The sequence below is a fragment of the Pristis pectinata genome, chromosome 6, assembly GCF_009764475.1.
Source record: "Pristis pectinata isolate sPriPec2 chromosome 6, sPriPec2.1.pri, whole genome shotgun sequence".
NCBI lineage: Eukaryota > Metazoa > Chordata > Chondrichthyes > Rhinopristiformes > Pristidae > Pristis > Pristis pectinata.
In genome coordinates this window covers 108,922,543-108,939,040 of record NC_067410.1, presented here as the reverse complement: position 1 = coordinate 108,939,040, position 16,498 = coordinate 108,922,543, and the positions used below count along the sequence as shown (strand labels likewise).

General features: G+C 39.9%; 1 protein-coding gene across 2 annotated transcripts in view; it reads left to right on the top strand.

Moving 5' to 3' along the window:
* Positions 1 to 16,498, top strand: part of prkci (protein kinase C, iota) — a 79,320-nt gene that overhangs the window by 43,958 nt on the left and 18,864 nt on the right. For both annotated transcript variants that reach the window (XM_052017329.1, XM_052017330.1), the window contains exons 9-15: positions 2,882 to 2,940; positions 4,798 to 4,974; positions 7,764 to 7,861; positions 10,719 to 10,805; positions 11,457 to 11,592; positions 13,328 to 13,415; positions 15,578 to 15,703. In XM_052017329.1, coding sequence (XP_051873289.1) covers positions 2,882 to 2,940; positions 4,798 to 4,974; positions 7,764 to 7,861; positions 10,719 to 10,805; positions 11,457 to 11,592; positions 13,328 to 13,415; positions 15,578 to 15,703 — 771 coding nt within the window. The remainder of the gene's footprint in view (positions 1 to 2,881; positions 2,941 to 4,797; positions 4,975 to 7,763; positions 7,862 to 10,718; positions 10,806 to 11,456; positions 11,593 to 13,327; positions 13,416 to 15,577; positions 15,704 to 16,498) is intronic.

Here is a 16,498-nt window from a genome sequence, read left to right as displayed (position 1 = left end):
ATCGTTAAGAATTGGTTTTTAAAATGAATCTGAAGAATGAAAGCTCATGAAACAGTGGGAAGATGATTTTGATGGATAGGATATATTATCAAAATGTAATACAATACTTTTAAATAAAAATTGGACAGCATGCTCTTGGGTGAGCACAGGTGTGAGCTGCTTAAGTGATGCTGTGAGTAATAACGCACAAAGTTTGTTTAATGTTACGGTAATATTCCTGATTGTAGTACCATGACAGATCAATCTGCTGGCATTATTCTCATTGCACCTACTGACCACTTAGGAAACAGGCTGACAGACGAAGCCTTTATGTTTGAACTTGCTTACAAGCTGTGCATTGTATTTCTTGGAATGAGCCAGATAGTGCATATAATAAGAGATAATTAGCTTGGTAAGTGTACATTCAACCTTGACAGAAATGGGCCATATTAATGGTGGAATTAAATCAATCTCTTCCTTTGTTCATGTGAACTATAGGAGTGGTAAAACTAGCTGAGGGGGTAATTTGGGTTGGGATAGTAAGCGGTTTGCAAAAATTTTAAAAAAATAAACTGTTATAGGTACAATTTTGATTATCTGGAGTACTGTGGAGGGACCTCCATCAAGAACCATGCAAAAGCACAAATAAAGAGAAAGTAAGAATGTAAGAAGTAGAAGCAGGCCATTCAACCCCTCGTGCCTGCTCTGCCTTTCAATAAGATCATGGCTCTTGATCTTCCACCTCAGTGCTACTTTCCTGCACTAACCACTTCCCTTCATTCCCTTAATATCCAAAAGTCTGTCAACGTCTGTATTGAGTATATTCAGCGATCGAGTCTCCGCAGCCTCGGGTAGAGAATTCACTCCTGTCTGGGTGAAGAAGATTCTCCTCATCTCAGTCCTAAAATACAGAGACTGCTGGTTCTGGACATTGCAGACTTAGGAAGCATAAACTCATCAAGTTTGCAAGAGACTTGTATGTTTCATTAAGGTCACCTTTCATTGCTCTAAACATGAGCAAATAGGCCCAGTCTACTTAATCTCTCCTCATAACTCGTTTACCAGTCCCCTCCCCAAAATATCAAGAATCAGTCTGATGAAGCTCCATTGCATGTACTATTTTTCCTATGGTTGGCAGATGCTCTTCCGGGGGGGTGAGATTCTTCACTCTTGTACTCAAATCATCTTGCAGTAAAGGACAGTGTACCATTTGCGTTCCTAATTACTTGCGCACCTGCATGTTAACTTCCAGTGATTTGTGTACAAAGTCCCACTTCACACCAGGTCCTTTCAGACCCTCACCATTTAAAAGACCTCTGTCTTTCAAATTTTCTCAAATGTATGACCTCACATTTTTCCATATTGTGTTCCATATGCCTTATCCTTGCCCATTCACTTAGCTTAGCTGTGTCCCCTTGTGAAGCCTCTGAAGTCTTCTTACAACCTACACTGGAACCGAGCTTTGTATCATCAGTAAGTTTAAATATATTTTGCTTTGTCACTTCATCCAAATCATTGGAAACATAGAAGACAGGAACCGTAGACCATTTGGTTTCTTGGACCTGCTGCACCATTCATCATAATCATAACTGATCATCCACTACTGCATCTTGTTTCTGCTTTCTCATTAGGTGGGAGGTTTCCCCAGGCTTGACGTGATAAATACTCAGTTGGAAATTACAGTCTCCAATTAAAGGATCAGGAATTTAGGACTGACGTGAAAAAATTTCTTCACTCAAAGGACAATGAATCGTCCTAAATAAAAAAATCTGCAGATGCTGGAAATCTGAAATAAAGGCAGAAAATGCTAGAAACACTCAGCAGGTTAGGCAGGATCTATGGAAAGAGAAATAGTTAACATTTCAGATCAAGGATCCATTATCAGAACTGGGAAAGAGTGAACAAGTTTTAAATTGCAGAGAGGGATGGATAGGACAAAAAGAATTTCTGATAGGATGAGGTCATGATTGCCTTGGGAATAATTTATGGAGGTCATCTGGTCGCTGGGTTACTGAGGGCATTTAGACAAAATGGAAGAAAAGCTAGAAGATGAGAGCAGTTAAGAGAGTAAGAATATAGACAAAGAAATGTGAAAAGGTGCGACATGCAGGGCTGCAGGATGTGCCCAGCAGGTCAGACTGTTCTAATGGAACAGTCTGTGACCTGAAGTGTTAACTGAGTAGTGCAATTGTTGAGTATATTCAAAGGTGCAGTTTTATTGTGAATAGGTCATCAGCTCAGCTGAATTTGAGTAAATCTCTTGCTGGATCATTACAATCACTAATAAAGTTAGTGAGGTCTAGAAGTGTGGCTGTCTGAAGCGCAAGTCCATCTATTACATAGGCACTGTTATGTTCCCTTTGAGCATTCTTTCAAATTTATTTTTTTATTACATGGTGCAATCATTGTTATAACTGTCCAGTATGAAGAGAAATGATGTATCACTTTCCCTGAGAATTGATTGTAATAAAGCATTTTGCTACTTATAAAAATGAGATTTGAAGCCAAGTTGGACTAATCTGTTGGACTTGCTCACTGATTCCCTTTAGTATTTTTTTTCAACTTTGTTTGTGCATCCAGTGCCTCTTAATAAGGGAGGTTGTTATTTTTAGTTGATTTCTTCTCAGCATCACCACTCTAATGTCATCCTTCAATTGTAATTGAAAGAATTTTTAATTTTTGCTCGCAAGTGGAGAGAAGTCGTGTGTAAGCTATTTCAGTTAATGGTGGGGACAGTGTTTCAATATGGTTTCAATGGAGTGCTTTCCAACAATGTCCACGATTATTTAGCTATTTTATAATTGCAAATAGTGGATAAATACATTTTTCTAGCATTAGAATATAATTAACAAGCCTTTTTAAATCTTTACTAATAATATTTCTCATTTCACATTATGTATAGTTATTCCATACAAATCTTCCAGTCAAGAAAACCTGGATCATGTTGGTGAGGAGAAAGAGGTATAGACCAATGTTTTTATTGCTTGTTAGCATCTCATGTTCTAAAACCATGTATCATGTTGAGTGTTGGTATCTTATTGAGAGTCATACTTTTCAGTTTCCCATTTAGAGGGTAAATGCCAACATCAGAGAGTGGCAAAAGTGATGATCAAACGAGGGATTTTGATGGAAATTAGGCAAAAAAAATTTGACCAGAGGCAGGCTAATTGGCTTATGTTGGTACCTGCTCTCAGTTAGAGAGATCTGGCTAGCCCCATTCTTCCATTACCCAAAGCCCTACAATTTGTTTTTAATCGCGTATTTAACAGTTTCCTTTTGGGGGGGGGGGGGTGGAAATATTGAATCTGCATCTATCGCTGATCCTGGCAGTACACTCTGGAGCACATTAGCTCCATGTGTGATAACTTAGTTGCTTATGTTGCCTCTCTTTTTGCCATTCACCTCTGGTTTCTGACACTCCTGCCACTGAGAGCAGTTTCTCCTCATCTATTCCAGTGAAACCTCCATCAAATTATCTATAAATCCCTGAAGAGAGAAATCCCAGCTTCTCCAGTTTTCCCTCATAACTGTAACCAGAGAATGCCAATTTAAGAAAATGTGCAGAAAACCTCATCAGATTTGGAATGCTCTGCCCCATAAGATAATGGAAGCATATCCAATAGTAACGTCCAAAATGAAATTAGGAGGAATAGTCAAGGAATAGGGGGTTAGCCACTTCGGCTTCCTCACAGAAGTTTCTCTTGGGTTGTATATATTTTGAAATTCTCTGGTACAGGATCCATTACTTCATTGAATACTCCTTTATCTTCACGTTTGACATTCTTAGTGGGGGAAAGGAAGCTTTACAGTTCCTTTATAATGAAAGGAGTAGAGAAAGGGAATATTTGTCTTGTCATTTTGTAAGTCAATTAGGCCAATGAACCTCCCTCTGCAGTGTGGCTCTTGTGGTTCTGAGATGAGCTTGTTATTTGTAGAGAGTTGTAAACTTTGAATCAGTCCTATATGTGGAAATCCATTATGTCAAAGTCAGTCACCTTGCCTTGCTGGTATATCTGACAATGTCATTAATATTTGCTATTAATGCAGAAATAAATCACCAAAAATCTTTATAAATCTTTGTTTGGTTTCTCTCTTCTGGTGATAAATGAACAAAAGATGCCTATGTAGCAACAACTTTGATTGGTGTTGCTTCTTTGGGCTGTGTAAATCATACCAGAGTACATCACTTGAGCACTATCAAAGAGGGTCCTTCGTGACCTCAGTGTCTCAGGGCATATAATGGACAAGGACTTTCACTTTGATGATGAAACAAAATTCCCAGAAGCGCTGGTTTTGTAAAGTTTTCATATAAAGATTATATTGTGCTTTTAAAGAGTTTGACAAGATTGTTACTGAAGCAGCGTAAATTTCGATAATCATGGTACTTTTTTAAAGAGTAGAAATGTTTCTGTATAATAAAAAAAGATGAGCTACAGTTTGGATCATGTTTACAACACATGTATTTCTCCAGACTCCTCTCCACTGCAATGCATAATGATTAACAACTGAACTTTCAGTGTTCCCAGATACTCTATCAAATGTAGATTCAGCACAGCAGTTGTGCTGGATCAGATTAAGATTAAAAACGGTGTGTTTTTGTTGGTTAGGAAGAAGATAGACTTGCTGAGAATTGCATTGGCCAAGGCTGCCAGTGCTCAGAATACATGTTGGAAATTTAGATGAGCTTTGCTGTAAGAGACCCCTCGATTGGCGTGCTGCTCCCACACCCCTCTCATTTGGAGCCTTGCTCAAATGCATGCTTTTGCTGCTTTTAAGAGCAAGCTAACATTGTGTCTGCTGTTTTTTTTCCCCTGATAGGCCATGAGCAGCAGGGAAAGTGGGAAAGCTCCCTCCAGTTTAGGTGTTCCTGACTTTGATCTAATCCGTGTGATCGGCAGAGGCAGCTATGCCAAGGTTCTCCTCGTCCGACTGAAAAAGACAGAGCGCATTTATGCAATGAAAGTTGTGAAAAAGGAACTGGTTAACGATGATGAGGTAAGAATCACTTAATCATGCTGCAGTTATGAGATTTTGAATATTTAAAATTGAGAATTGATAATATTTCATAACTTGATTGTTAAGAAGACTGTTGGAAATATTCAGCCTTTTCACAGCTTTTGTAAATTCTTAAGGTTTTAGTGGAACAAATCTTGAGAAGTTTAGTGGCTTGCCAATGTCACTTTTGCAAAGAAAGGAGGTTTTGTGCATGTCTTGGGTTCAGCTTGCAAGGATGCCAAGGATCAAAATTACCAATGGCATAGTGGCGATATGCCCAGTGTATCTCTGTGAAGCTGAGAAACATACTGGGTTTCTTGACAACTGTTTGGCCATGAGAAAGCACCCATTCAAATAACTAGTACTGAAAAGTGTCACTATCTGCACGGTTTCTGTTTTTTTTACTGTTTGTAAATTATTCAGCCTCCAAACTGTTAAAATATTGACACAGAGCACAATAGTATGGCTTCCATGATATAGTGTGAGAATGAATACTAAGTAGGCTCAACTGCACTGTAAAACACAAAATGGGAATGACATCCAAGGCACAAGCTTCAAAATTTTTGCAAAAGAAAAAGTCCCTTTACTACATATCCTTAAAGTTGGCATTGGACACTGAGAATAGGGTTCTCATGGTAGTGCATGGTTATTTGGACCTCCCTTTTTGGTACCATCTAGGGAGGGAAAGAACAACTGCATGATTAACTTCAGTCAATTAATGTCTATTTAACTTCCTTCCCAAATTCCCAGTTATTTTTGCATTTGTTTAATTGGTCTCCAATACGGAAGGAGCAGATGGAATGGAAAAGTCAAGTTAGGGCTACAGCCACTGGTCACCAAATTCTCTGTAGCACTTGTGGATACTGAACAATATCTGGTCTGATGCAGTGTGGAATTGGGGAAGCCTTAGTTTTATTTGAAGTAAGAGGATGTGTGTAGAGTGGTCACTACCAGTAAATGAATTTTAATCCTGCCACAGAGGCTGAAGATAGTGAAGGAAAGAACTAACCTAATTTTTAACAATCAGTTGCAAACTTGACTGGTCTCGTTCAAGAGATGTAAAGGCTTTCAAGCAAATACAAAAACGTTCATGTTGCTGCACTTGAAGGAAAGTTCTTAATTGTTTTTCCACTGTGTAACTACTATCCATGGGCATGATCTCCCTACCCCCACCCATATCCCAGGGCAGATAATTGTGTTGTCTGGTGTGTAAAGTGGAGGTGGATTTTTTTTTAAATTTATTCAATTTTGGGGATGTGTGAGTTGCAGACCATGGCAGCACCTATTGCCCACCTGTAGGTTCCCTGGAGAAAATATTAGTAAGCCACTGCTTTGAACTGCTGGATTTCTCCTACCACAGTGTTGATGGATAGGGAGTTCCATAATTTACACCCAGCAACAATGAGCAAATGGTGATGTATTTACAGATCAGGATCATGTGTGACTTGGGGTAACCTGTAGATGGTTATGTTCCCATGCACCTATTGCCCTTGGCCCCCTTGGTGGTAGAGATGGAGTTTTTGGGAAGTGCTGTCAGAATAAACTAGGCATGGATTTGCACTGCATTTTGGAGATTGTACCCACTCCAGCCACACTGTGCTGGTGAGGAATGGGATACCAGTCAAGCAAACAACTTCACTCTGGTTGGTGCTGAGTTTCTTAAATTGTTGGGAGTTCCAAGCATCTGGAGTATATTTCCCTCGTGGTTTTATAAACCTCTGTAACCTCAGCCTCCATTGCCCCAGACAGAACAGTCCCAGCCTATCCAGTCTCCCCTTAGAACTCAAGCCCTCCAGTCTGGCAACATGAAAGGGCTTACGTATGATGAGCGTTTGTCGGCTCTTGGACTGTACACACTGGAGTACAGAAGAATGAGAGGGGACCTCATAGCGACATTTAAAATGTTGATAGGAAAGGACAGAGTAGATGTGGCTAGGCTGTTTCCCTTGGTGGGTGAGTCCAGGACCAGAGGGCACAATCTTAGAATTAGAGGGTACAGTTTCAAAACAGAGGTGAGGAGAAATTTCTTTAGCCAGAGGGTGGTGAATTTGTGGAACTCCTTGCCACGTACAGCAGTGGAGGCCAGATCAGTGGGAGTGTTCAAGGAGGAGATAGATAGATATCTAAATAGTCAGGGTATCAAGGGATATGGGGATAAGGCTGGAAATTGGCATTAGAATAGGGTTTTTTCTCCCCATTCCCCATTTCTATTTCCCTTTCCTTGGAGCAGACTCGATGGGCCGAATGGCCTGCTTCTGCTCCCTTGTCTTGTGATCTTGTGATCATGTTCCATCTGTGATACTTCAAGGAAATGCTAGCCATGGGAATACAGCTTCCACCTTTTCATTACTGCTTTGTATCTCTTTAATCATTTTATTCATTGTGATCCTTGTTTCTTGTTCTGACCTCGCAGACAAATTCTATCCAATGATTTAACTCCCATGCATAAATATTAAAGCAAATTAATTTTTTTATTTTGTTGGCATTAATTTGGGCAAGACTCTGCCCTGTTCACTTTTTTAGTACTTTTTTTTGCATTTAACAACTTTTGATTTGTACCTTTTTCATTCGTTTTATTTTTGTCTTTTTGTATCTTTGATGTTTTGTGTATGATTTCTAATTTGATGTGGTCTGTGTTTTAATGGTTTCATGCACTTTATATTCATACAGAAATTTATAGAAACCATTAATGTGTTTTTGGATTGAGATGTTTGAAAGTTGCTTTGCTAACAAGTTATTCTTGGTTAGAAGTGAAGTTTAAATTATTTGGTTTATTTTTATTTTTACAGGATATAGATTGGGTGCAGACAGAAAAGCATGTGTTTGAGCAGGCATCAAATCACCCCTTTCTAGTCGGACTGCATTCCTGTTTCCAGACAGAGAGCAGGTGGGAGAAGATTCCAAATGTTCTGCTGGTTTTGTTGTAGTGTGAATATATAAAATGAAGTCACAACTAACTTTTACACAAATGCTTCAGGAAGCTGTTTGTCTCTGGTGATCGTTACTGATTTTTTTTCCATAGTCTGGCAATACATGTAGGTTTTGGGGAATGGCTAATCATAATCGACCCTTTTCTGTACTATTTCTATAATACGAATAAACTTAAACAGCTGACTGCAGTGACCTTCCCTGGTAACCTATTCCACGACTTTATCGCACTTTGAAATATTCTATCTCACTGTTCAATGTTTACTTCCTAATTATTAACTTGCATTCACCTTTATTTCAAAATGTTTCTGTTAGGGACTCTCAAAACTGATTATAGGGCCATGCTTATGAAAATTATGTAGGACATATTACTCCAAAGAATCAGTCACCAAAGTGATAGCCAAATTTTAATGGGGATATAGAAACCAGAATGTTTGAAATCCTTGATTGTGTGCATCTTGTGACCAAGAATTGTTGCTTTAAGCAGTGCTGATCAGGGCAGATTCACACCACGTCTAGAATTCTTCCCTTGATTCTGTGATTGCAGTGCTTGAAAAAGTGATAGCCCAGTGAACAGAATGAAAGAAGAAATGGGGACAGGCAATTTAGCCTGTCCAGCCTGTTCAGCAGTCAGGGATAAAAGTCTGATCTGTGGTAAATAACAATTGACCTAGCAATTGTCAAAGGGTTCCCAGTTTTCACGTGAAAATATTTCCTAACTTGGTATTGTCACTTGTACCGAGGTACAGTGAAAAACTTGTCTTGCATACCGTTCATACAGATCAATTCATTACCCAGTGCATTGAGGTAGTACAGGGTAAAAACAATAACAGAATACAGAGTAAAGTGTCACAGCTACAGGGAAGTGCATTGCAGGTAGACAAAAAGGTGTAAGGTCGTAACAAGGTAGATTGTGAGGTCAAGAGTCCATCTCATCGTATAAAGTCAATGCCGTTCAATAGTCTTATCACAGTGGGATAGAAGCTGTCCTTGAGCCTGGTGGTACGTGCCCTCAGGCTCCTGTATCTTCTGCCCAATGGGAAGGGGGAGAAGAGAGAATGTCCGGGGTGGGTGGGGTCTTTGATTATGCTGGCTGCTGGTTCCATGATGTGCTGGGCTGTGTCCACAACTCCCTGCAGTTTCTTGTGGTCCCGGACAGAGCAGTTGCCATACCAAGCCGTGATGCATCCAAATAGAATGCTTTCTATGGTGCACCGATAAAAGTTGGTGAGTGTCAAAGGGGACATGCCAAATTTCTTTAGCGTTCTGAGGAAGTAAAGGCACTGGTGAGCTTTCTTGGCCGTAGTGTCTATGTGGTTGGACAGGTCAGGCTGTTGGTGATGTTCATTCCTAGGAACTTGAAGCTCTCAACCTTCTTGACCTCAGCACCATCAATGTAGACAGGTGCATATACGCCGTCCCCTTTCCTGAAATCAATGACCAGCTCTTTTGTTTTGCTGACATTGAAGGAAAGGTTGTTGTCATGACACAATGTCACTAGGCTCTCTATCTCCTTCCTGTACTCCAACTCATCGCTGTTTGAGATACGGCCTACAATGGTGGTATCATCTGCAAACTTATAGATGGAGTTAGAGCAGAATCTGGCCATGCTGTCATGAGTATATAGGGAGTAGAGTAGAGGGCTGAGGATAATAATCATTGAGAATAATCCTGCTGGAGGTGTTGCTGCCTATCCTCACTGATTGCGGTCTGTTGGTCAGAAAGTCAAGGATCCAGTTGCAGAGGGAGGTGCTGAGCCCCAGTAACTTCACTCCTGAAAGGCCTTGCTCAAATTATTAACTAGTAGTCTTAGTCCTAGATTTGCCTGACATTGGGAATAGTTTTTGTCTATCTATCACATATGTTACTGCCCATGGGGCAGAACTGATGGGATAGATCTATGGAGTGCAGGTTGCAATGCATACTTTCACTCCAAGTAGGTACTCACTCTGGGGACACCTGCTTTTTGACTCCCCTTAGGTACAACAGGAACAGTAGACTTCCTATCTCTTTAGTTTACTCTCTCCTGCTTTAATTACCTTTTGTGTACAAACCATGCAGGCAAATGATTTGCCCACGCTGAACCTCCAGCTCATGTTGCTGGTGGTAGGCAATAACATCCAATCCCATTGTTGCTTCCTTGCTAAGTTTAATTTGATTAAATTTGGTAATGATTAATTTTGAAAGACACTTGTTTCCTTTACTGTTGTTAATTTTGAATTCCAAACCTTCCATTCCTTTGACATCCAAAAATAAGTCTAATGTGGGACCTAAGCTTTGTCTTTATTTTAATTAGACTTTCAAAATTCCTGATTATTATGAATACTTGAATATTGAGGTCGATTTTCTCCTCTTGGGAAGTCCCATGGGGTTGAGAATGGTGAGCTTCCACACCAGTTTTGCAGGCTGTTGAGTGACTGATCAATCCTATGAAGCATCTGCAGACTTCGACACATGGTGTAGTTGGTGATGGTCAGAACAATGGGCAAGTTGTTTGGGGTGTTCCATCCTTCTGCCATTAGGGTGTCCAAGAGTGCCCCATTATTCCAGGTCCAAAACTTCATGTGGAGGAGCAGAACGTGCCTGCTTCTGGTTTCTTTTAATGTCAGGTGCCAGCTGCTGCACGGATTTAGCAGAACTTGGATCCAGGGGTAGGAAGGCCCAAGGTGACTGAAGGTCAAGTGCTGCTTCCATTCTTTCTCCGGGTGGATGGAGCAACACCTTTATAAAAAAAAATAAGTGGTTGAAGATCGTCCATCTAGCACATTAAGCAATTATTACTGGTTCAGTGGTTAATTTAAATTATTTGCTTCCAGGCTGTTTTTTGTCATCGAATACGTGAACGGTGGAGATCTGATGTTTCATATGCAGAGGCAACGAAAGCTTCCAGAAGAGCATGCCAGGTAAGTAGATCAGTTAGGCTGAACTTATTTCTTTTAGACTGTGAGTGAAAATATGGGGGCAATGAGGTCACTGGCATCAGATGTCTTGGAATTTTAAAATAGTTATTCTACGTAAAACTAGTTGAGTTTCAGGAAATTCCTTGTATTGCCTGAAGATTCCTTGGATCATGCAAAGTTTCGTTTACTGGTTTTTGTTTCAGTTCATTGATGATCCTGGGTGTCTTATTTCATTGAGAGAGGGATGCCCCATCCCTGGATTTGCTGTGTTGATAGCAAGGTAGCTGCTTTGTGGTCAGTGTGGTTGAGGAGGCAGTGAGTGAAAAGCATTGTAAATCTCTTCCGCAGTGAAATCCAGCCTCTTCTGCCTCTGCCCCCGCTTTCCCTATAGTTCCTTTCATTTCTCCCTGGGCTTCCCCCAACCCTCCCGAGCCCTTGACTGTTTTGAGGATGGGCAAAGAATGGGATGGACAAGGTATAGCCGTTTACTGATTTCACCTTGAGGCTCCAGGGGAGAGAGAAGATTGGTTTTTCCGATTGGTCTGAAAAATTTGACATGGATAAATGAAACTGACCTGCTTCTGGCTGGATGTTTTCATTCCTTCTGCTACTTCTGTTTGGAAGAGATCTGAACCACCTTCTTATTTATGGCAGATTTTACTCTTCAGAGATCAGTCTGGCGTTAAACTACCTTCATGAACATGGGATAATTTACAGAGACTTGAAACTTGACAATGTCCTGTTGGATTCTGAAGGGCACATTAAACTCACGGACTATGGAATGTGTAAGGTAAGATCGCACCATCCTGACGGTATCAGCAAACGTATATTGATCAGTAGCAGTTTGATCTTCTGTACAAGTTTTAGTAATAAAACAAATTCTCTAAGTAGATGCTCAACAAATCATTTTAGAATACAAGCCAAGAAAAAAAGTAGATGAGAATTACTGAAGAATTCTTCATGCAGAGATTTCAGCTTTTGATCATGATGTAAAGCCACCTGACCTATGGTGATGTTGCTGTAGTTCTTTGCCAGGTCATTCGAAAGCACATTATATGAATGGCACAGTTCTTGAGGAAGTCATAAATTGGGAGGACCTTAATCTGGTTGATCATGTAGCCTTTCCATTTCCTTCCCTTCTGTAATGGGGTACCATTAGCTGTAATTCTTTGGCAGTCTGTGACCCATGTGATAGCTAAAAAAAAAGAAATGGTTTCGAAGGTTTACCCTTTGAATAGTACCTTTACAATGTCTTCATTGCAATCAAGATTTGAGTCTGCATTTCCCTCAGGTATAATAGCAGTAGGTTGCAATTTGAAGGTATATTGCTGTCTTAGTACAGTCTAAACATGTTCCCAGTTGTTTAAGATCAGAAATGGACAAATAAGTTACTATTACATCTCAGCTGGATTCACCCTCACAGTCTCATTACTGTGGGCACCCATAAACAGTGCAAGCTCCTTCCAGCTCACTGTCAGGCCTTGAGAATTTGCCTCTTCCCTCACCTTGATCAGCAGATCCAGTATTTATTTTCTTTGCGATTAGACGAGGCTATTTGGGCCAATGATTTAATGCTGGTTTTCGGTACACTCCCTACTGTCCCATTTCCCCACGATTCCCTTCGAACCAATTCTACCCCACACATCAAGCAGCCTTTTCTCCCCCCTACCCCACCACCTATTTCCCATCTATATTAGGGGCAATTTTACAGTAGCTAATTGATCTATCAGCACATTTTTGGAATGTAGGCAAAGATCAGAGCATCCAGAGGAAAACTGATCTCGCAGAGACTATGCAGACTTAACAAAGAAGGCACCCAAAGTCAGGATCAAGGCTGGGTTGTTGGAACTGTGTGACAGCAGCATTAACTCCTGCCTGTACAGTGTATCAGCCCAGGGGACTGTTCCCTGGATTTTAATCGGCTGCAGCAAAGGTTTGTTATAATGATAATTAGAGATGGCTCTTTTGGTCATTAGTGATCCATTATCTTGTCCTGTTTATTTCTGCTGAATTTTACTGTTTGATTCCCAAATTAAGCATTGGTTATATAACACAACAATTTTGGTGGCTGTTCTTTTTAGTCTTGGCCAAAGCAAGTTCAGAGCTGTGCTCTTATTTTCCTCCTCTTATTTTGTCTAATTCCTTATCACCTTTACAATAGCCACCTGTAGAGGCTTCTGTATTTAGTACAAGCAAGCATAACACATTTATAATTCCTCTAAAGCTAAATGTATGTGTATGCTGTGAGTATTTCAGTTAACAATCAATACAATGGATGGAAAGATGGGCAAGATTTGGTTAAATTATTATTGTCTATTTCTTAGACTATGTGCAGGACCCTACAAGATGGAATGTCCTTGAGAGACTTTTGAGTACTGGAAACTTAGAAACGCTGTGTTCTGAAGATTACCATTAATAATATCTATTGTATTTCTTCAATCAATGCAATATCTTTAAAATAAATGATTATATATAGTAATGTATTCAATTGAATTATTAAAATTGATTCCTGAATTTATTTGCAGGAAGGCTTAAGGCCTGGAGATACAACCAGCACGTTCTGTGGTACGCCCAATTATATTGCTCCAGAGATCCTGCGAGGCGAGGATTATGGTAATCTTGTTGGAATGCTTTATTCTAATTTCAGCGGTTTAAAAATCCATTTGTCAATGTGGATATCAACTCCTTGATGGGAGTAGTTGTTTGTGGGTGAAAGAATGAGGGTTAGTGTCAATATCTGCTTGCATCATTGGTGGACTTTACTCTGAAGAACAAAGCAGTGAGAGCTCTGTGCCATATTTATGAATTTCCCAGTGAGAATATGATCTGCAATGGGAGCAGATCATATTCTTACCTTGTCATGCATCAAAGGTGTTTGACATTGGAAGATCATTAAGAGACTGGGAGGATTTTTATTATATGTTGAAAGGTTAAAAGTGACCTACAAAGAGTTTTGGTTAAGATGGCAACCATGTGATCAAGCTGACTGAGCACATTTACTCTGACATCTCTGCTACAACTTACTTGACTTCATAAGCCTTTGGCCATCCCAGTAGGGCCTCCAGGTTTCTTTGACATCCCAACAATATGTTGCAACAAAAATCAAAGCACAACATCACTAAGGTTAAGCTATTTTTAAAGGAAAACTCTGTACTTTACGGTCAATTTTTAGAGGAAATACTTGCCACTGCTAATTTTGTGCCATCTACTCTATTTCATTATTCAGCACAGCACAAGTTCTCAGCAGTGATCTGGTAATTTGATTTCAGTAGGACACCTGCTGAACCTGCTCAAGCTATTGGGATATCATGCTGCAATAATTACATTCATAGCAGGGAGGTGGAGTACCACATAAAATACAGGCCATTCGGCCCAAACAATTCATTCTGATATTTATTGTCGACAGAGAACTTAATCATAATCCTATCTGCCTTCCCTCTTCCTAAGATTGCTTTATTTCTTTCCTACAACCAGTTATAATCTTATTTTTAAAATGTTGACATGGTGTACGTGGTTGAAAATTAATTAGAAGACCAGTGTCAGATTTTTTTTTAAACTATTCAATTGGTATGAATCAATGAATGAATCATGGTCTGAAATGCACTGCCTGAAAGGGCAGTGGAAGCAGTTTCATTGGTATCTTCCAAAATGATTTGATAAGTACCAGAAGAGAAAACAGTTGCAGGGCTGTGGGGAAAGAACAGCAGGTGGGTCACATCTGGCTGGGTCATTCATAGAGGTAGAATGAGCTCAATGCTGTGCCGTGCAATTCTATATTGCATGTTGTGGCATGTGGAAATTAATCTTCTGTACAGTGGAAATTTTTATTAAAGACATGAACAGACACATACTAAGCTAGTTAATGTTTCATTTGAGTTTGAGGAAATTGGGTGACTGATTAAGAATATAGTTGTTTTTTCTTGAGGAAATTGGGTGACTGATTAAGAATATAGTTGTTTTTTTTATTCAGGTACAGTGCATTTGATCAAACTCTTGAAGGTTATATCTTCAGGGCTTTTGGGACAATGATAACGACAGCTGAGTTAGATGGAGTTCTATATAATGTTGGTTGAATATCCAAGCTGACTATCATGGCAGCATTTGCTGTTGAGTATTTTTCTTGTGATTGATGCCTCCCTTGGGCATGTAGTGTAAACTGCCTGCTAGTGGATTGATAGTCTTGAGTCTTGTTGCATAATTATAATACTCATTGTAAAAATGTTTCACTCAATTGCAACTCCTTTGGAAAGAATAACTTCAATTCTATGCACGTTGTACAAAATTTGATCCCACAAATCAAGAAAATGGAAAATAAATCCTTTTATAAATTTTGGGATTAATTAATGATCAGTCATTCAGTAAAAGTTTAACTAAATCTGTGGAATGATAAAGATTTCCTTGATGGAAATGGGGTTAAAGAAAGAAGACTATCGTCTTGACACTTTCACCAAAGATGTCCACAATTACACATCACTGAAATCTTAGAGGTTATGTTGAGAGGAATTTGATTCACAACGCCAGAGTTGTAGGTTCAGTATCTGTTTTCATGGGGAATTGTCAAACAGCAAGTCTAATGAATCGCTATTCATTATCTATCTCTGAACTGCCACATAGAGCATAATATTGGCAGAGAACTGAAGCATTTTGTTTGACAGACTATTCAGAAAAGGGGAATGGTGGACATGTCGGAGTAAAATCTCAGACTAATTATTTTTCCAATATTGAGTCCTTTTACTGCATGTAGACTTTTAAATAGAAATCTGTTTTATTTCCAGGTTTCAGTGTGGATTGGTGGGCTCTGGGAGTGTTGATGTTCGAAATGATGGCAGGGCGATCGCCATTTGATATAGTGGGGAGCTCCGATAATCCAGATCAGAACACTGAGGACTACCTCTTCCAAGGTGCAACATTACCTCTTTCTCTTTCCTTTGTAATTTTTCATTTTTGCTCGAGCAACAAGTGAAACTTTGAACCAGTAGATGGTGCTGTTTTCAATCTGCACACTCGCACATTGATTCGTCACGTGAAATCAACTCTAAACTATGAATGCTCCCGCAGGAGGCAACAAAGAGGAATTCCCTTGGATGCAAACAAATGAGAAGGAAAATTGAGTTTAAGTGTTCAGAGTCAAGGAACCATGTCATTTTGAGAGCTGCAATTTTAAGCTGCTTCGAGATCTGATATGCAACTTGTGTTTCTCACCATATGTGACAACTAGATTCATTGTGAATTCTGTGAAAGAAAGACTAGTTTAAAAGCAAACTGAAAAATGTAAGATGTTGAATGTGCCAGTATTTAACTGCAACAAAGTGAAATGGGAGGTTGCAGTACTTCAAGAAACTATCTTCTATGGCAGACCCTCAAACTGACTTCCTTCCACTCCAGTTCTCTGTATTCTGAGGTGGCTGATGAGGCCAGTGTGGAAACCACAGACTTCTGTAGATTGGGCAGGAGGTGCCTGACGGGTCACGCAGGTGGGTGGTTGGAATTGGTGCACTTCTTCCTCTGTTTACACTGGGGGTCTTTGTGCTCCCAAAATATGCATGAGGTTCTTAGTTCCATCCTGAATGTTACTTCAATGCTGAGCAATCATGGGCTACAATCTCCAGAAGTCAGTAGAGATGTTGAATTCCCGCCCCCCCCCCCCCCCCCCCCCCCCCAAGTGCTTGACTTTTTGAATCTTTTCCTCTGGTAAT